General features: G+C 41.0%; 1 protein-coding gene across 1 annotated transcript in view; it reads left to right on the top strand.

Moving 5' to 3' along the window:
- GADL1 (glutamate decarboxylase-like 1) overlaps window positions 1–19887 on the top strand; it is a 121744-nt gene extending 101857 nt beyond the window's left edge. The window contains exon 15 of the mRNA XM_005878052.2: window positions 18145–19887. Within this exon, the coding sequence (XP_005878114.1) occupies window positions 18145–18318 (174 nt within the window). The 3' untranslated portion in view covers window positions 18319–19887. The remainder of the gene's footprint in view (window positions 1–18144) is intronic.
- Window positions 19888–22208: the final 2321 nt, after the last annotated feature.

Genomic DNA, 22208 nt, shown 5'->3' with positions numbered 1-22208 from the left:
CTTTCCATCATCTCTGGTCATTGGCTATACAACACCATGTCTTGAAAACACCGTGGCTGATAGATGGGTGTCTGCAAATCCGGTGCCTCCCTCCCATCCTTTGTCATCAGCTATGATGTCTAACCCATTGTGTTTCATATGGTGGCTGTTCTCCTGTTTTCTCACCCCTCATTGGTGTAAGGGACTGAGCTAGAGCAAGTGCCATAGACTGTGGAGTTCTAAGCCCCTAAGTAGAGGCCTCCCACCATCCTGCCTGCCTGCAGGCGCTTTTCAGATTGAGAATTCATTGCCAGGTAAACATCTTCCCTCCCTGTTAGTTAAAGGACCACCAGCAAGTATAAAGAAAGAACAGTTAAAATGTTTGAAGACCCCTCTATTCTCTTAAGTTCAAAGTAAGTCCAATTGGTTTAAAATGTTGGCTTCTTGAAGAAATGTCCCAGAGTCACCTGTATGTAAAAACAAACATGGATTAGTCCGTGCATGGCTGGATGTTTATAATGACAGTGAGTTGGCCATTTGTCACGCAATAGAAGAGTAGGAAGGAGAAAGTGGGAGAGCCCCCCAGCGCTCTCTGTCCAGTCTTCTTTTCTCCTGATGAGAGAGAGGAGACCAAGGTGTGATGGAAGGTCGCTCACTTTCCAGTAGCCTCTAGTTGAGGCCTGGAGACCCAAAGGAGGCTTGCTTTCTTCCCCTGGAAAGGAAAACCCAGCAACATGGGCAACACAAATAGAGCATTTGCGTTCATGTAGAGCAGCTACCGTCAGTTACTCATAGAAACTGTGATGCCCCAAATGACACACTCGCCGTGTAACCTCAGAGCTCCAGCTAGAAATGGCAAAGCCAGCAAGAATGGTGAAGTGAGGTTTCTGGAAGTCAAACTATGATGAATGAAGATTCATTAGAAACTCTTGATAGTTCATTATAGTAAATGGAGCATAATGTTGAGCTGGGGGGAGGGGAGGTGTTGTTGTTTTGCTTTCTTTCTCTCCCCCGCCCCCACCCCTGCATATGTCATTTATTCAATGCTGAGAGCACATAGATCAACGTACCAAGAAGGGGGTGACGCTGAAATGTGGAGTTGAGAAGTTCAAAAGGAAGGAAAGAGGAAATAAATGACACGGTTTTATATAGAAGAATTCAAAATTGAATAGTTGGATCACATTCAACTTTCTTCCCTGGTTAAAGATTCTATCTGCCACCTCTAGTTATTGAATGTTCTATTTATTGAGTGCTTTTTGTGCGCAGCACACTGTGAAATAGGTAGTGTTGGTACTGATTTTTCTGGTGCTAAAAGCTATCGAGTACCAGGAAAATGTTTAACTTTTGACAGCTAATGCCTCTGACACACATACTGTTTAACTGAAAACACCATGGCTGATAGATGGGTGTCTGCAACTCCAGTGCCCTGGCATCATTCTTCCCAAACCCTTTGGTGTTATTCCCAGATACTGACTTTCTGGCAAAAGTAGCCTATTGATTGGGCTGGCTCCGTGGGGCCTCTCTTACATTCTGACTGTACAGTAAGTGGGAAAGTGCTGAGAGGAAACTGGCCATTCTATCCAAGGAGGCAGGCGAGGTAATCAGCTGAACACTGGTCATTCTGTTTTGTTTTTGCCCTAACTTAAAAAAAAACCACACTGTCCTTATTTCAGAGTCATTTGAAATAGTCCCAAAGAAAGTGTTTAATCCATTGAATCAGAATTTGACCTGGGATTCTTCTATATTGGTGCACTTCCTCAAATCCTTCACTAGATGGTGTTCCAAATCAATCCATAGTCTCTATGCCATGTCTTTGGTCCAGGAAGAAGAGGGGAAACACACAGCCATCCCCCTGTGACTGCCCTAACCTCCTTTCTCCGGCTTCAAAAATGACTGGACCTTTCACTATCCACTGAGTGATCAGGTCGGCATATTGTTACTGTTTTTGCAGGCCACACTTGTCAATACTTTGGGGGTGGTTTTGACAGGAAGCATTTCTGCGTGATTGACAGGAAGCATTGCCAGACCCATCATTAGTGCACTAGCTGGTGCTGTGAATCAGGAACAAATTCATTTTAACTTCCTGGTGAAGACAGACAGTCCAAACACAGGCCACAATTCTGACAGAAACTGAAATCCAGGTTCAGTGAGTGGAGTGGACAGATGGGTAATGAATAGAAAATATTCCAGAATGTGATAGACCAGCAGAAATGTATGAACCCTGTGCCCTCATATGCAAATCTTTGTTCCTCATTCCTTTAGATATGGCCATGTCTAGAGTCCTCAATAGAAAGGAAAAGATCAACGAATGTTGTTTTAAAATACTGAAAAGTGCACTTGATTCAGAAAAGATATCGGAGACTCTTTAAAAAGAAACTAAATTTGAGGATTCTGTAAAACTGTCCAATGAGATGTATGAATAGATATAAATTTATCCTTTACAGAATTATTGTGTTTGGTTTCAGACTCTACTTAATTTCAGTTTTCTCACTTCCTCCTCCCCTTCCTGCTGTATTATTCAGATAGCTAAGCATACCTTCATTTTGACAGCTCTATCTACAGTTAATTCATTATTATAGGAGACTGAATTTTTTTTTAAGGGGAGAATGATGATTTTTATTTTTTAAAATATATTTTATTGATTTTTTACAGAGAGGAAGGGAGAGGGATAGAGAGTTAGAAACATCGATGAGAGAGAAACATCGATCAGCTGCCTCCTGCACACTCCCTACTGGGGATGTGCCCGCAACCAAGGTACATGCCCTTGACCGGAATCGAACCTGGGACCCTTGAGTCTGGAGGCCGACGCTCTATCCACTGAGCCAAACCGGTTAGGGCGAGACTGAAGTTTTTCATCATATGTTTGAGGTCTGGAGGCAGCTCCAGGTGGGAAGAAAACTTTTAGACAACCTGATGAGTTGGGTGCTAAAATCCCTGGGAGGGAACACTGCCCTGGCTCCACTTGTGATCAGTTGGCTGTCAACATCCACAGCACAAAGCCCGATTCAAACTGATGACTACTTCATGTGCAAGGCCAGCATCCGGCCGTGATGATAAAAATCATGTGAGGGGCAAAGAGGAAAACACAGGAACCTGAAAAGTGCCACGTTGTGGAGACATCCCCATACAACTGCTGTAATTTTACAAGATACCCAACGGGGCCTGTGAGGATGAAGAATGGCCCAAGTTACATTCTTTCACTGGGGGATCTTTTCAGTACCCAAGTACCCTCCTCTGCCCTTTAATGCTCAAACTCACACTGTTTCATGTTCACTCTACTGCATTGCTGGCCCTCAGGAACACCAAAATACAACACTGAATTTATAGAAAGTGATTTTTGTATATCTGATAGATCTGACTTTTTCCCCAACTGTTTCAATGGTGATTTTGTTAACAATTATGTATTTTAATGACAGTTTTTCTTGCATCCCAAAATTATACCTCATTTTGATTTGTTGGTGTCCTGAGTATGAAAAGCCAGATGACCCAGGGTTAGGTACTATTCTCAGCTGAGAAAAAGGAACAAAATAGAAAGAGAGAGCTTCTCTCAAGAAATGTCAGCCCATCTGTCACCGTGTTCCCAATGAGATACACCCTGGTGCTATTTTGCATGCCTCCATGAAAATACCAGTGGTGATGACTGATCTCTCATGATCCTCGTGTTTCTTTAATAAGGAGACTCCCATACTTGGCTTGTACCAGAATCATGAGGAAACTTTGGTAAATATCGTTATTTCCAGGCCCTTAGAGAATGGAGATATACTAAGTCTACAATGACTGGTGTCCTAAAATCTGTAATTTTAACAAACATCTCCAGATGATTCCAAAGCATTTTGTCCACATTCCAGAAACACTACACAGTGTGATTCAAGGCCTGGTGCAAATGCTACTGCCTCCACCCACCACTAGAACTGTTAACATTAGGATTAACTCATTCCTCTGTTCTCTCCTCCCTCCCCCACATGTTTATTCAAGCACACAGCCATACTATCTATCACAGGGGTCCTCAAACTTTTTAAACAGTGGGCCAGTTCACTGTCCCTCAGGCCATTGGAGGGCCGGACTATAGTTTAAAAAAAACTATGAACAAATTCCTATGCACACTGCACATATCTTATTTTGAAGTAAAAAAACAAAACGGGAACAAATACAATATTTGTATTTGCATGTGGCCCATGGGCCGTAGTTTGAGGACCCCTGATCTATCACCTCAGAGCAATCTCACTTGCCTTACAATTCTCCCCTACTCTGCGATAAGGTAGAGGTCTCCTTAAGAATATACCCAAATTTTACAGAGGAGTATTCCTATATTTCTATACCATTTGAGATATGCCAAAATAATGACCAACATCTCTGTCTCTCCCTCCTCCCTCCTACTCTCTCTAAAAATCAATGGAAAAATACCCTTGGTGAGGATTTAAAAGACAAAAAGTAAAATCTCAGAGTTATTGCTGTGTTAGGTTCTTTTGCTACCCCTCTCCTCTTCCAGCTGGGTCATCGCCCTGTGTGTGGTTCTGGCAACCCAGCCTCGCCTCACCTTCCACACACACAAGTGTTTCTGCTTTTCTTGGGGGGTGACAGCCTATGACCTGACAAATAATCAACGGTGAGGTAAGAGCAGGTCCCGTCAACAACTTTGATTTACGAGCTATTCTGAGGCTCTTCATTTATTCCAGATCTCTGTCCCTCTGTTCGTGGGGATTCTAAACTGGAAAGTAAAAATCACCTAAAAGGCTGCCTGGTGATGATACAGGTTTCAATTTCCTTTTTAAAGAAAGCGAACCCTTTTGTGAGCCCGAAGATGAAAGTTGTCTGTTAAATGCAGATATTTCTGACGGTTCTGCCTGGAGGTCGGTGAAGCCGAACAAGATATTTCAGATACTTCCCCAAACTGGGTCACAACTGTGTTAGAGGATGAGAGGATTATTTCCAGAAGCCACACAATAATCCACTCGCACAGGTTGGAAAATGTAATTTAAGTAGCAATTTTGGATGTGCAGAAACTGGCCGAGGAGATGGATTAGTGAGCTAGTGTAGCGCACGGGGTGTTGCATGGATTCCATTTTAGTGCTCCATTCAGCACAACTTCATTATTTCAAAGGCTAAGCAAAAGCAAGTCTTAAAGAGCAATTTCATCACTTTCTGTCGACCTCTGAACAAGTAAATAAGGAAAGTCATCCAAAATTATGGACCAAGAGAGAAAAAAAAAACCACAATTTAAAAGAAAAAACACATGTTGAAGGACCTTCCAAATTAATGATAAGGCTTAGAGGTTATCTCATGGTTATATGCTTTTGTTTGCTTATGTGATGGATAAGATGAATATATATATTAAACATGAAAAGCCTTCTCCTAAAACTCAGTAACAAATTAGGAACATCTGCCGAGTTGCTATTGTTCTGGGAGTGCCAGGCAATGCGACGATCAAAAGAAACATTGGCTTTAAATATTTAAAAGGAGAAGACCCAAATGTGTCCATTTCAGAGTGTGTGATTGTGTATCTATAAACCCAAGGACAGCAAATAAAAAGCTTTTAATGATTTGCTATCATAGATGTACAAAGTTGAATATCTTAAAAAGTTTTTTTTCTTGCACAAAAGAGTAAGAAACGAGGAACTAGAAAGTTGAAATTTATATCAGAAGGCAGCTTTTTAGTCAGAGTAATTTCATCGCCACAATAGCAAAAAATACATTAAATAACCAAGAATTCACTTAAATAAAGTATAGTACCAACAGAAGAAAACCACAAAATTTTATGGCCACAAGAAAAGCCCAGTGTTGCCGTAACAATTTCTGTTTTGCAAATTAGTACAAATGTGACAGCTTCCAACAGCCATTTGATTTCGCTCACGGATTCTGTGGGTTAGGAATTCAAACAACAGGGGAAGAGCATGGCTGGATGGCTGGCACCTGGTCTGGGAAGACTGAACTGGCTGAAGGTGATTCAGTGGCTGGGGTTGGAGTCTTCCGGAGGCATCTTCACTCAGACGGTTGCTGGTTGATGCTGGCCCTTGGCTGGGACCTCGTTTGGGACTATTAACCAGAACACCCACCTGGGGCCTCTCCAGGTGCCTGGTACTCATCCTAGCAGGGTGGGCTCAGGATAGGTGGGCTTCAAAAAGCGAGTATTCCTGGAAACCAGCTGCACACTGCCCCACCGCTCCTGACCTCACTTGGAGGTCATACAGTGGCCACTGCTTCCAAATGCTGGTTGACCTTCCACAAACCCTCTCCAACCCAGGAACTCTCTGTGAGAGGAGAGCCAAGGAAACTGCAGCTGTGTTTTTTAAAAACCACCTGATTTAGAAATTGAAAAACACGATAATTTGGAGATGAGAAGATTAATTTTCCCTAATGAATACAGGCTTAATAGAATTCTAATCATCTTAACAGGATTTTTTTTTAACTTGTCAGAATGTTTCCAGATACCATCTAAGAGAATAAGTGGGGACCAATAGGTGAGAACATTTTGGAAAGGATGGCTATTAACAAGGGAATCCCCCTTTCGAGCACTGTAGCATTTTATAGACTACAATCAACACAGCAGCTTGGGTTCCTCTCAGAATAGACACATCAGTCTTACAGAATAGAAAGCCGAGGCCCAAGTCGTCATAGGGATCCTGCCTGTTCCCAGTACGTACCGAGGGGAGACAGGCTTATTCCATCAAAGGTGTTGAAAATACTGGTTTAATGTGGGAGTTTAGGGAGGGTAGCTCTAATTTATTCAAGATACAAATGGAATGTTCAAATGGATTAAAGGTTTTAAGTGTCAAATTAAATCAGAAAAAAAACCAGAAATATTTATTTAATCGTGGTGTAGATAAGGCTTTCTAAGTATAACACCAATATTGGAAAAAAAACATGTATATAATTGACAGGTCTGATTATATAAATATTAAAACTGCACATGAAATAACTATAGACACAAAATTAAAGGCAGATACGTAACTTGCAACATGTAAAAACAATTAGTTAATGTCCTTAATAATAAAGGGTTCTTTTCAATCAATTTTTTAAAAAAGATGATCACCTCAAATGGGCAAAGAACATGAACAAGCAGTTCACAGAAGGAAGACATTCACACGGCCAGTGGGTATTACTGGGGGAAGCTCACAGAAATGGAATGATGATTACCTAAGAGCAGCAAAAGAGCCCTTTGGTTGGACAGTGATATGGCTTTGTTATTTAGCTGTACTTGGGGCCAACTTGAGGCTCAGATATGTCAAATGGTTATTTATTACTTATTACTCTACTTGAACAGAACTTGACAATGCATAGCTTATCCTGAACTCTTAGGCAGAATAAGCTTGGTTTTAGCAGAGCAGTCTGCTTCTCTGTGACTGTTCTGTTTCTCCAACTTGGTCAAGAACGGCAGACTCCGAGAGCCCTTCTCTCCCCTTAGACGGGCCATGTAGGAAGTAGCCAACATCTTGAGGGCTGTTCTTCAGATATGCCAAAATGATGGCTATTGGACCATAATAATAATAAATACATTGCCAATCTAATTCGCATGTGGTCTTTTAAAATGGCAGAGCTTTTTTGGTCAAACAAACTCTTACATAGAACTCCAGTATATAAGACAGGTAAAGTGGAGCTGGGTTTCGGCCAAGAAGGGCCCTGTCCACTTTGCCTCCTTCTTGACCCCCCTCAGCCTCTGTAGCCCATAGCCCCTGGAACACAATGGAACACCATGGCTTTGAGGTAAAAGGCAACTTCCAATTTTAGGCAGAAGGTAAAAAGAGTGTGGAGTGAGTTCCAGAGGAAGAATATATAATTCACTTTGTTAATTTGCTTGACATGTGCAAAACTAAAAGCTATTGCTTCATATTTACAGCGTTCATTGTAAAAAACAAAACAACAACAAAAAAAACTCTTTACAAGAATTTATACCATCCTCAGTGAGGAACACCTGACACTTAACATTTTCTCAATATTTTTTATGATTAATACAGGAATGATCATTACTTTTAAATATCCTCATGGTAGCTCTCTTTGATTCAGTAAAAAAAAAAATTAAAGCAAACTACATGAAACACATGACTTAAAAGCCCAGGTTTTGCCTCTGAGGTTGAAACACCAGGCATTTTAGGATGCACTCAAGCTAAATAAAGTGCAGTGAAATAATATGAAAACTATTATAAATAGGGATTTATGGTAGGGTAGGTCCTATGTATGCAACTAACTGGTGGGTGGACAATGAGAATCTGTACACAACCCCAAAAAGGTCAAAAAGATCCTTTGAACTTAGTTTACTCCAGAAGCATATAATCAGTGCAAAAAACTATAAACCAGACAAGGATGCGGATGGACAGGTGCATGGAGGTGGTGCCAGGAGGGTGGGTTTAGGCTGGTGGGCACCTCCCTGAGGCAGAATTCAGATGCCAGGGCAAGCTGTCTGTCAGAACAGAGCCTAAACCATGGATCCCTTCCCTTTTCACTCCCTGCCTGGTCAGGCCTCAGAAACTACTATAAAAACCAATATTCCCCTACTCAGGAAGCTAAGCCTCCCAAGCCTAATAGGCAGGTTCGGCCCTTTAAAAATATTGCTGTGCCAACCCCGGGACCACCTCCCACACCTGTGCCTGAGCAGCTATTGGGGTTTTGCATGTATGCCCCACACAGCCTCCATGGCTGTTAGAGGCTTGTTGCTGTGGAATGAGTCCAGGGACAGCATACAGCTGCTAATTGCCCATTGCCAAAAATCGAAAGGGAATAGGGTTCTCTGGGAAAGTTACCCTGAGAAAACTGTGGGAAAAGGAATCAGAATTTTCATCCTCTTTAGAATGTTCATGTCACTGAGTGTGGATGAGGTGTGGTGCAGCATCTGTGTGGCTGAAAACTCGGAATCTGATCCAGATCGGAGTCAGCAGTAGTGCTGGGACCACCGTGAGGGCCTCCAAGCCGTGTCCCTGCTAAACCAGCCAGATGCGGCATTTAGAAACATTGGCCCACCGCCCAGAGGCCCTAGAGAGAAACCTGAGATTGTCCCATTTCCTCCTCTTGGGCTGAGTGATACTCTTTGAATAGGTTAAGAATCTTGGAGGAATCATTTCACAATGTATGCGCATTCACAGTTAGTTGCATACACTGGAGGAATCATTTCACAGTGTATACAGTGTACAATATATTGAAACATCACATTGTACTCTGTAAATGTATATACTTTTTATTGGTCAGTCATACCTCAGGAAAGGTGGGGGAAAAATAAAAATAAAACAAGAACAAAAAGAATAGAAGGAAAACAATAAAACAGTGTTTTGTCTCCGAAGATCCCATTCACTTTGCTCACCCATCAGTTATCTGCTCTGAACCACAGCAAGAGAAATAACTCGTGGGAGAAACTGGAAGGATCCAGGAGTGCCCAGACACAGTGTTGGAGGGGTCCCCTGGAACACACAGGGCTCCCGATCAGTGTTTTCCCACAGGAGCATGACAGCGTTTGGGGGAAACGTAAGTCTTCCATGGGCAGGCTTCTTGTGAGCACTGTGAAACGGTGGTGCCTTTGACCTTCAGACATACACGCAAAGAGCACCCTGAAGTCCTTGCAACCATGAAAATGCTGAGACTCCTTTCCCCGTGACCCTTAGAGAACTGGTACGAACCATGCTGAGAACTCCCAAGTAACTTGTCATTGTAGGGAACAATATAGGGATCTCCCAACACGGGCTAAAATCTGGGAGTTGGCCCACAACAGTTACTGAGGAGCTATGAGCTCAGACAGCTGCTGTGGCACAATGGAGTATTGGATGTTTGCTTTATAGGGTGTGCACAACGTTTACTGTGTCCCTCCTTCAGCTACAGCTTTCGATTCAGTTTGGTTTATTGTTATGACTGTTCATTTCTGCTGCCTTGAATATATGGCTGACATTAGGGTGATTGGAATTGCTGTCCTCGTCATTTCTGGGTTGTAAACACCAAATGTGAGGCTGTGTTCTTGGGTCTTGCTGAGATTTGAAACTTTGTTTTTGTGGCTTTGCTCCTCTGTGTTGGAAAGGGTAAAAAACAGGCAAGTTCTCAGGTTGAAGCACTTTTCTTCTTGTGCACGTCTGATTTTGCAATATCTGTTAGAGGACAATAAGGCTAAAAATCTATATTTGAGAAAAGGTTCATCCAGTCCAAGTGCAGCCTATTTCTCCATGTTTTGCCAAGCTGAAATGATCTCTTAGTTGCATATGATTTCATGGGCTATAGCCCACCAATTTTACATAATTTAAGCTTGGGAGACTTATACCAATGCAGCTCACTTCTAAATTACAGGGAACAGATATCAGGGGAAATGCTTGAAGGTTGTGCAGAGGAGTAAGAAAAGAATTTGACAGGTGAGGAATAGGAAATATAGTGAAAGAAGCAAATGGATTCTTTAAACAATCAAAACGAAGAGTTTTCTTGTTTCCTGAGCCATGGGTAAGTGTTTTTGAACACTTTATCAGGTTTTATGATTCGCAGAAAAGTTGGCTAGTAACTTCTTTGAAGGTCACTGGTTTATTTTACTGTGGAATTGACATAAGCAATTTGAGAAGGAGAGATTCCCAATCTCTATCCTCTCTCAAAATTGTCTTTCCTGTCTAAAACACCTCTCACCCTCCCATCACCTCTCCCAGAGTCCTAGTTAAGAGACTGTCATTCTCCCTGTTCCCAAACTTGCATCATGAAAACAAAAACTCGAGGTGCCTGGTAAATATATAGACCACCAAGCCTATCTCATTGAGATTCAAATCCAGTATCTCCGGATTGGGGTCTGAATCCAGGTGATTTATACCTTCAGGCACATTTGGGAAACAATATTGCTCTTCAATGTTCCTTTGATAAAAATGTAAGTGACAGGTCAGCACAAGGAGACTATTTCATTTTGGACACAAGCTCATGAATATGGGGACAAATGACCTTTTCACTAAATGGCCTTTTCACATATCCAGAGAAGTAAATTTTAACTTTTAAAATATTTCTGGATTCTGAAAAATACTTGCACTTACTTACAAAATACTTTACATAACACATAGACATTTCTAGAACAAAATGGAAACATCCCTGCACACAATATATAATTTCACAATGCAGAGTACTAACCACTCTACGATCACGGTGAGCTACTGGGGACCTACAATATATAATTTCAATGGAAAGCTTCTCTCCTCGCCCCCTAGCCCCCAACCAAACTACCAAGATGATCGACATCTGTCTTACTTTTTAAAGGAAAAAATATATACTCTGTCAATGTTGGAAAGTACTTGGAATTAAATCGAGGATTAACATGGAAGTGGTGGAAGTTCTAACACACAGTGTCCCAATTATTTAAACACAGTTTAGGTGCTTTGGGGAGAAGCAATGAATGACAAGTCATGTTTTCACAACACTTTCAAATGCTCACCTCTCAAGAGATAACATGAAGTACAGTAATAAAAGACCAGGTGTTGAGTGTAAATTGATTAAGAACAAATTCATTTTAAGAAGTTAATAATATGAGTTCATATTATTGAGTGCCTAGCAGATGCCAAATTCTGTGCTTGGTGCATCCAAATATATTATTACATTGAGTCCACATACTAGTAACAATCCTACAAAAGACTACCAGTGTTTAACAGTAGAGGAATGTGAGTCCCAGAGGAGTTAAATATTTTCCCAAAGTCACATAGAATTTCAGAAATTCGGTCTCTCTTCTGTTGGTCAATGTATGGTTAGTCTAAACTATGTAACAGCAGCTAAACTAACCTATAAAAATTCATTTTAAAATTTATATACAATAAAACTCTCATAATTTATTCTTCAGTTTTTACTCTGCCTTGCCCACCTCATGCAATACAAGATTTGCAGATTATTATTCGCTTAGCCTTCTCAAAGAATGATTGCTTTCTTGGAGAAAATGAAATGTAGATTTAAGTAAACTGAAATTGAGAAGACATCTCTCAAATCTGGAGTTTGAGGAACATGGTTCATTAGGGGAGGATTTAGTAAAACACAAATCTCTCTAGATTTTTTAGAAGCTCTGAATGGTATTGCTGTCTGAAGTCACAGTGGAAACTTATATAGTTCTTTGTCTGTCATATTTGCTGCAAAGAATCATCTCCTTTAAATATGGGTTTGTCCTCTCAGCCATTCTGGTTGCTGTGCTACCCCATATTGACAAGTGATAAATGTGACTATTTCACCCTCACAGCAAATGATGGAAAAGGTTGTATAAAGATCCTAAAGTCTAGGACTTTTTAAAAAATATATTTTTATGGATTTCAGAGAGAGGGAGAGAGAGAGATAGATAGAAACATCAATGATAAGAGAGGATCATTGATCAGCTGCTTCTTACACATCCCAGTCTGAGACATTTTAAACCATTTATTCTTATAATCTCTGGACTAGACTTTGAAGAACTGATGTAGAAGTTTCATGATCGGGCCCATGGTTTCACTGAAATGCCATCATAACTGAAGCAGCTCCAAGTTTTAACAACTGGGAAATGTTTAGGTAAACTAGAGCACAGTGGCATGGCATGGTGGGACACAAAACATCCTTCAAAATGGAGTGAAGACCATGCCAGTAGGCAGAAATGAGTGTGCAACGTAACAAGAGGATCCATGCTTCAAAGGATATACACCCCCAGGAGCTCAGAGAGTTACAAGAGAGCAGCAGTCCTCCGAGTGTGGTCTCCAGCCTCATGCAGATCGGTGAACTTGGTGGTCCCAGTGTGCAATCAGAAAAGCATGGAAATCCAGAGTTACTATTTAGAAACTTTTATAACAACAGGGCAATTACTGTTGAATTTTAAAGGTAAAAGAACAGTCCAGCCTGTTTTGCTCAGTGGTTGAGAGTCAACCCATGAACCAGGAGGTCACAGTTCAATTCCCAGTCAGGGCATTTACCCGGGTTATGGGCTTGATCCCCAGTAGGGGGTGTGTAGGAGGCAGCCAATCTATGATTCTCTCTCATCATTGATGTTTCGATGTTTCTCTCTCCCTTTTCCTTCCTTTCTCTCTGAAATCAATAAAAACATTTAAAAAATAAAAATTAAATTAAATAAAAGAACAAAACTGGGCTTGTATTTTTTATTTAGTTATTCAGTTTTATTTAGTCATTTACTTTTATGGTATTTCACAAAAGTATGTATGGAATGCATTGGAAAAAACAACAACTTCCTCATGGATAGTTTAGAAACACTTTATGTATTGAAAAAAATGCGTTGCTGCTAACATTAAATATGTAACACATTTTTTCAAAAGAAATGTCTTTTTATGGATATTGCAATTTTATTTTGATAAAGAGGCAATTATGGTGCCTGGTCAGTTACTTGTTATTAAATGACTATACTTGGCCAGAATGAGAGCATTGTTTTATTTTTTTTCCCCCCGTGGATTTAAACAACTTTTAAATATCAAATGCTATTTCATGCTGCAGGGGTGTGACAACAAAATTCCGTTTAAATGACTAAATCATTGCCGGAACATTATTGACGGGGTGGGGAGGGGGGCAGCAATCCTACAGAAACGTGTTGATTAGGTTCCTGTGCAACCAGATAGAAATGTCAGGATCCTCCTCCACTTACGATGCGGGGACCAGTGCACTGAGGCATGAGAGAAGAAGTTGATTTACAATTCGAAGGAAGAGCAGCAGTAAAATAATTGAGAGCCGGAAAGCAATCTCACTCCTGCCAAATTGCTTTCCTCCATGCATGCTCCATTTAGGGACGCTCTTTGGATACTCACATTTAGTTTGTGCATATTTCCTCTCCCCTGTGAATGAATATTCCGTCCTGTTGGATTAGGGCTGTTTCTCGGCTGTGATCAGCAAAAGAAAATATTCAAGTGACCCAGCCCTGGATTGTGCCTGGAGCTTTATAAATGGGAGATGGTTGTTGATATATTTTTAAGGACGAAGGCCCTACACGGCCTGTCAATGAGAATCTTCTCGTTCCCTAAATTGCACAAGCCCGGGTTCCTTTTAAATAAGCTTTAATTTGAGTTTGCGGGGATCGGACATGTGAAGGCAGTTTGCAAATTGTAAGGAGTTGGTACAATATTTGTTAACAAGAGCCACTGCTGCTACCACAGTTATAATTTGTGACAGAGATTTAATGAATATCGACCTTGGTGTTGCTGTGTCTTTCTTTGCCCATGAAGTATTCATGGACAAGGAAGGCCTTCCCCTCCCTGCCTCGGAGTAATTTCCTCTAGGAATTAATCTGATATTCATGGATACATACATAAAATGTGTGTGGTGTTGTCAAACCCTCACTTAATTGGTTCCCTGAGTCACATAGATATTGAGTCATTTATTTATAATTGTTGGAAGTCGGTGACAAAACTTGGCTGAGAAGTTTGGTTCTTATGCCATTGTTTGACCCATGGAAGAATATTCTTATGCCTTGCACAAGAGCAAGAATTTAAAGATTAAAAAAAATACCTTTATATTGAAATATGGAGGGGCCATCTTTCTTTTAACCTTCCTTGCTCACATTAGAAAATATTTTTGCTTACGAGAAATGCAATCCGAACAGATTTATTTTGAAGATTGCCGCATGTGAGCCTCTGACACATCCACGAGCTGGAATCAAAATTCTAATGCTCTCCAAAGATAAGGCGTGAAATACCATTGGGGGGAAGAATAGAGGTATGGAAAGGTAGTCAGAAATAGACAATGCAAATTAGCTTTGAGCACATGCCTGTTTTAAATGTAAAATTGGCTATAAGCCAGGGCCAGTTATACCCTGAGTAGCTAGAGGAGGATGGGGATGAATGTGAAGGGAATTTTTATGCCCTTCCCCCAAAAAATCTACAGAACCACAATCTGTGTGCTCTAAGATGGATAGTCTCTGATTTTCCTGGCCAGACATCTATCCCTGGTGAACCAGGGCATCCCAATGTTCATCACCACTGGTACTGTGGTGCTTTTCTCCCCTATCTTCACTTCACATCAAGAGGCCTTTTGTTCTTTACATTAAAAATAAATGTGCCTTTTTTTTCTTTTTTTAAAAATTGTTTTATTGCTTAAAGTATTACAAAGAGTATTACATATGTGTCCTTTTTTCCCCGCCCTTAACAATCCCCCGGCCTCCCTTACCCGCCAGTGTCTTATGTCCATTGGTTATGCTTATATGCATGCATACAAGTCCTTCGGCCTTTGTCATTAGCCTCAGTCACACCACAGTCCTGCAGTGCTCTGTGACCAAAAATACGGATTTTAAGAGCCGTGAATGACAAATGGTGGGTTAGACGTTTAATCACATGGGGTTGTGCACACACATGCACATACATATATACGTACTAGTATGTGCACCACACACATCCACATCCGCACCAGAAATCTCCTACCTGAGGTGATAAGGATTGGCCAGTTAAAGCAAATTACCCTAGAAAAACATGCGATGCATATACATCACTTAGACATCTTAACTTAAAACACATCTATGTGCCTTTATTTCCCCACCTTTGATGGAAAGGTTGTCTCCGCCCCGTCCCTCACCTCCCCCCTCAAATGAAGATTTCCAAATGCTCTCCAGAAGCAAGTGAGGCTTTTCCTGAGTAGAGGTCTGATGGTTAGAGGGCCTCCACTGTTTTCATAAACTACATCCTTGAGACATCACCTTTCCTATCCAGCTCAGGTTCCTTTAAGTGGTGTGAGTGCATGGGCGCCTGTGTAGCCATCTGTGTGCAGAACCAGCCTGGACCCTCAAGATTTTATTTTAAAGCTTTTACAGTTCTCCTACCACACCTGACTTTATCTAGTCTTTCCAAAGGATTCAACTTAGTTTTTATGGCATTAACCTTTCATTTGCTTACATATAATTTCACTAGATTTTATAATTCTAATAACAACTGAGACTTGGGTTAAGAGCTTTGGAAGAAAACCCAACTGATGCTTGGAGTGTTCAGCGTCAAGTGTTGCTAACAGATCTGTGTAGGCCTCCCAGAGTTACCTACTAGCTTCAGCTTTCAGCATGTACTGAACATTTGTCACTAAATTTTGCAAAGAGATACGAGGTGGTTTATTTAACTCTGGTTTTCTAATCTCTAAAAAGTTCAGAATAAAGTTTGTGACACATTTCCAGGTATTTATAGGACATGATGGTTCACATTTTCTTCCTACCTTAACCTCTGACTTGATCTTTTTTTACTTGTTTTTTTTCTTTTACGCTCACAGATTTTCTTTTCGTGTCCCATTAGACCAGCGGTTCTCAACCTGTGGGTCGCGACCCCTTTGGGGGTCGCCTAAGACCATCGGAAAACACATATATAATTACATATTGTTTTTGTGATTAATCACTATGCTTTAATTACGTTCAATTTGTAACAATGAAATTGGGGGTCACCACAACATGAGGAACTGTATTAAAGGGTCGCGGCATTAGGAAGGTTGAGAACCACTGCATTAGACTAAGGGAGCTCCAATCTTTTGCTAGATTAGCAATGTGATTGTGCTTAATGGGTGTTTGTTTTTGCTGTTGTAGCCCATGTTCTGCAAGATTTATTTTCTAAAGGTAGCACATGAAGAATAGTGTACTTAGTTAAAATTATCCTTGAACATCCCTTGAGAAGGCTCTGTGGCTCAGCCCAACCCATCATATCTCCAGAGGTCTAAAGCCCTTAGTTTTTCCATCAGCTTTGGAATAGATCAAGATTATGTGGAGTGTCAAAGGAAGTAGTTTGGTGTGTTTTCAGGGGGGTATCTGGCAAAATGTAGGTATATTTAAAACTAGAGGGGTGTGGGATGGTCACACAGAGGTCGTGGGAACTGACATGTATGCCTATCACCTAAGGAATTTTAAAGCACATTGTGCCTGGTATTATTTATAAGTGTATTCCTCCCTTATGGATTAGCTAGGTCTCATCTTACTGAGAAAATTAAGACAGAAACTCATTATGTTTCCTTTCCACATATTCAATAGGACATGCCAAGAAACTTTTACAGCAGTAAAATAAGATGAAAATGGAAAACCTTTGCTTGCATTTCCGAGCCAGGAAGAACACACTCTTAATGTGTTTTTTTGTTTTGTTTTGTTTTGGGTTTTTTAAAAATATATTTTATTGATTTTTAAAAAATATATTTTATTGATTTTTACAGAGAAGAAGGGAGAGGGATAGAGAGTTAGAAACATCGATGAGAGAGAAACATCGATCAGCTGCCTCCTGCACACCCCCCACTGGGGATGTGCCCGCAACCAAGGTACATGCCCTTGACCAGAATCGAACCTGGGACCCTTCAGTCCGCAGGCCGACGCTCTATCTACCGAGCCAAACCGGTTAGGGCCACTCTTAATGTTTTTAAGTTGGTGTTTCAAAAATTAATAACTTCACTATTTCAAGTGTATAAGTTAGTTCTTGGGTGGTCACACTGCTGACGTGAAAATGGACTCATTTTCTCATGTGTTCTTAAATTGAAGTAATTTCTTCAAACCTTAAACTTTTAGAGCAATGTGTGCGTTCGGAATATCAGGGCCCGTTCCCATGTTAGCTGGAAATCTTTAAAATATGGGCTTATTAATTTATTAGTAACTCGGCACCTCTTAATAACAGACAGAGTGTTTACACTTCACATATGTCCTATTAATAAACTAATAAACTGTTAGTCTTCAAAATAGACCTACACATAATACCAGTATTAATGTTTTTCTTGGTAGACTATCAACGCAAGGCTATTATTTTGTGGGATTTTTCTCTCCCAATCTATACTTTTTTTAATTCAAAATGCCTGAACTGGAGTATTTTTTTTTTAGTCCAGACAAATTTGGGAATATAGCATTTGACACTTTTGAAACCGTGACGCCTGAGGACACCTGATTTGGTTTTAATGAGGCAGCATTGCATATGCTGTAGGTTTCAGAGTGGGCTTGGGTGAGACTGCCTGGTTTTAAATCTTGGCTCTCCCTTTTACTGAACACGGTAAATTATTTATATAATCTGTGCGCCTTAATATCCTCATCTATAAATGTGCATATTAATAGCAGTATCTCCCTCATGGGGTTATTAGGAAGATTAAATGAAATGGTATATTTAAAGCACTGAATCAGTCCTCATGTGTTATAAGTTTTCAATAGATTCTTATTCATGTCAACCTTGTTGTGTACTGGGGGATGGGATCCACACCAGTGGGTGCCCAGTAAATATCAAATGACTGGTTAAAAGGAATTGTGATGCCTTGCTGCTCTGGTCTTTCACCTCCGCCCATCCTCTGTCCATGCAGGTGGCCCCAGCCATTAAGGAGAGGATGATGAAGAAGGGAAGCCTGATGCTGGGCTATCAGCCCCACCGGGGGAAGGTCAACTTCTTCCGCCAGGTGGTGATCAGCCCTCAAGTGAGCCGGGAGGACATGGACTTCCTCCTGGACGAGATAGACCTGCTGGGCAGAGACATGTAGCTGTGGCTTTTGGTCCCCCAGAGGCACGGGTCTGTCCTGGGGAGGGTTACAGATCCAGGATGTCTGGGGACAGGCACATAGGCGATTACAGCCTTTCTCGTGAGAAATAGGAAACAGCCCATCCAGGCCCAGCAAAGCCAAAATGCTAAGCGAATAGTGTTCAGGACTCTAGCTGCCTGGGCACTACTGTTGCTGTAAAAGAGGAAGTGAAAAGTGAATTTTCTCAAGGATTATTGCTGGGACCGAGAATTATAGAGAGTTTAGTAAATATCATGTGGTGCCTGGAATCGAAGCTTTTGTTGCTCTTTAAAGAATGTCTAAGTTAATAGTTTAAAGCTGAGGTCCTCAAAGTGCAGTCCCTAGACTAGCAGCATGAGCAGCACCTGAGAACTGGTTTAAAATGCAGATCCTTAGCCCCGCCTCCTACCTGCTGAATCAGAAACTCTGGCGCCCAGTGGCGCCCAGTCTTCTTTCTGGATTGTAAGGAGTCTTTCCGGGTGATTCTGAGACAAGGTAAGACCTGAGAACCAGTGGTTTACTGAAACCTCGTAATGACTGAACAATTGCTCTGATGTTTTGCCAGCAAAGGAATATCGAATATTTCAGTGGTCCCTGAGCCAGTCTTTGAGAATATAGCTGCGGCATTGGTAGCACAAATGTTTAGGTGCGTCAGAAGTATACCAGAGCTATTTTTGAAAGAGAAGCTACTTAAGATGTTTACTTTATAAAGATATATCTTTTATGCGGGCTGAATGTTTATTCTCAAAAGTTGAAATTAACCATTATCTATTCTAAATTATTTAGAGAGAAAAATAAGACAAACACTGTGTTGCATGGCCCTTTAAATCAAAGCAATAATCCTAATTCACTTCTGAAAATCATTGTATCATTAGTTTGGCATAGACGCTAGATATATGTGTCTCTAACTATGTACCTCTTTTGGCTTGAGGGGCCCATTTCTTAGCTGGCACTCTGCTTGTAGGAAATAACCAGAATGAAGTCCACAGTGATACATCCCCTTTCTCAGGCTTTGAAATGTTAGTGTCGATATTTAAATGGTTCATATTGGGCAGAGAATCTGGGAATTAGAAACCTTTCAGTGCAAATACCTCCTCCATTTTCCCTGGGAGTAGGTGATGGTAGTTCTGTCTCTTATCCTGCCCCTAGATATCTAGGAGAATCTTATTTAACTGAGAAATAAGCAAAATGCAGAGGTATGGTTGCAGAGTTCAACTAGGTAAAATTACGAATCTAACTTAGAGTGCCGATTTGGAAAGCAAATGATTGGAGAATTAGACTTAACACATGAATTAACCTTCGGTACTCCATCATTAACTTGTGTCGTTTAAATTTTGAAGAGTAAAAATCAGATATGTATGTACTCTGCTTTTATTCCATTTGTGGGTGTGTGGTTTCTTTGTATCTCCACTGGGCAAAGAATTACTTCCGTTTCTGGTGATAGGGATTTGTGTTGTGCGCATTTCATTTCTCATTGCCTTTTGTTTTACTATCCTTATAAAATGTTCCTGAAATGGACATTTGCAGTAATGTGGGTCTCATGAAATAAAAAGCTACGTTAGCACACACTTAGTGTTGTTTTCTTTTCCTGTTATTTCCTTTTTACTAAACGAAACCAACACAGTTTAGAAGTGTTGTGGGCTCCGTTGGCATTTTAGCTAAACAATTGAGTAGGTTGCAAGCTGTTTTTAGTTGTTAACACCTTGAATTAAATGGCGACAGCAGCTGTAGCAAAGTGTGGGCTTGCCTCTTATTTAGACCTTTTTCTTCTCCTGGGCAAGGTAGGGAAACTCAGTAGCCACAGCTCAGCCTCAGCTGCGCGTTGTGTGAGAGATGCAAGTTCCTTGATCAATTAAAAAGCAACTGCTACCAGGTAGTTTGAAATTTCCATTTGGTTCTTTAAATGTCAAGATGTACAGGACAATCAGGTATTGACTGAATGGTCAAGAATGATTTTTGTATAAAAGGTTAATTATAATTCATTCGCTCATTAAACGTATTGATAGTGGTGCTACCGTGTTCCAGGCAGTTAGCTCGGTGCTGGGATAGGTATTTGTATGTGTGCAGTGAATGAAATAGAAAAAGTCCCTGTTCTTCTGAAGCTTTTAACCTACTTGGGGCAGACAGTCAACAAGTAAGTATGTAACAGGTCAGGTGGTAGTAAGTATTTTGAAAGTGAGAGCGGGGTGTGCTATTGGGGAAAAGTGGGTTAGGCAGGGTCTCTCTGTAAAGTACCATTTAAATGGAGACTAAGAAAGTAAAGGAGAGAATCATTGAGTATCTGGGGGAAGGGTGTTCCAGGTGGAGGGCATGGTGAGCTACAGGCCCAGGAAGCTGCACGCATGATACTTCCGAAGACAAGCATGGAGGTAAGCACGGCTCGCGCAGAGGGAATCATGGGGTGGATGGTGGATGATGAAGTCAAAGAAATATCTGGGAGTCAGTACACTGGGCCTTGTAGGTGGGGACTTGTTAGATGGAAACACATTAGAGAATCTGAAGAAGGTATTGAATGATTCAACTTATATTTTACTTATTTTTAATTGAATTTACTGGGGTGGCAATGGTTCACAAAACCATACAGGTTTCAAGTGTACAACTCAACAAAGTATCATCTATACACTGTGTCGTGGGCCCATTGCTCCAAAGTCACTTTCCTTCCCCATTCCCCCCACCCTTTGCCCACTTCCACCTCTCCCCCACCCCCTTTCCCTCTGGCTATCACCACACTTTGTGTCTATAGGTTATGTATATATGTTTCTTTTAATCCATTCACCTTCTTTCATCAAGCCCCCAACACCCTTCCCCTCTAATAGCTGTCAGTCTGTTCCATGTATCTATGCCTCTGTTTCTATTTTGTTCATCAGATTATTTTGTTCATTAGATTCCACATTTAAGTGAGGTCATATGGTATTTGTCTTTCTCTAACTGGCTTGTTTCATTTAGCATAATAATCTCCAGGCCCACCCATGCCATCACAAAAGGTAAGATTTTCTATGTTGCTTTGTTTTGTTTTTAAATGGCCGAGTAGTATTCCATTGTGTAAAATGAACCACAGCTTTTTTATCCACTCATCTACTGTTGGGCACTTGAGCTGTTTCCAGATCTTGGCTATTGTAAATAATGCTGCGATAATCATAGGAGTGCATATATTCTTTGGAATTAGTGTTTCGGGTTTCTTCGGACAGATTCCCAGAAGGGGGATCGCTGAGTCAAAAGGCAGTTCCTTTTTTAATGTTTTGAGGAAACCCCATACTGTTTTCCACAGTGGCTGCACCAGTCTGCATTCCCAACTTTACATTTTAGAAGGATCACTGGGAATACTGTTTGGAGAGTAGGGGGTATGTTGGCAAGTGTGTACTCAGGGTGACCAAATAGGAGGCGATTGCAGTTGTTTGAACAAAAAATAATGAAAGTTTATACACTAGGGTTGTAGTGACGGAAGAGGCTCAGTATTAGGCATTTAAAGGTAGAGTTGATGGGGTGGCTAATGCAGTGGAGTGTTCAAGGAGAAATAAAGTATTAAGAATAGTGTCATATACTTTTGGCCTGCACAGCAGCCTTCTTACTGCATCCAGACAGTGCTTTGGGGCATGGTCCAATCTCCTCATCAAACTGCAACCTGATTAAAACACAAAACGGATCCCCTCTCTCACTTTCTTGGAAACTTTCATTGCCTTTCTGTTTGCTCTTAGGATTGACAACTGCCAACTTTGCAGAAGACCATCAGCAGGCCTGTTGGTCAAGCAAAGCTAAGTTAATTAGCCCCATTGAGTGCGGGAGAGCATTGCCTTGAAACACTCTTCTTAGTGTCTCAAAAGGGAGAGGTTGGAGGAAGATATTTACAGGCTTCCGGTATGTGCTCAAGGGGC

Source organism: Myotis brandtii, unplaced genomic scaffold (assembly GCF_000412655.1).
Source record: "Myotis brandtii unplaced genomic scaffold, ASM41265v1 scaffold54, whole genome shotgun sequence".
NCBI classification, from domain to species: Eukaryota; Metazoa; Chordata; class Mammalia; order Chiroptera; family Vespertilionidae; genus Myotis; species Myotis brandtii.
Note: the sequence above shows the minus strand (reverse complement) of the source record. Positions and strands in the feature narration are given on the sequence as shown.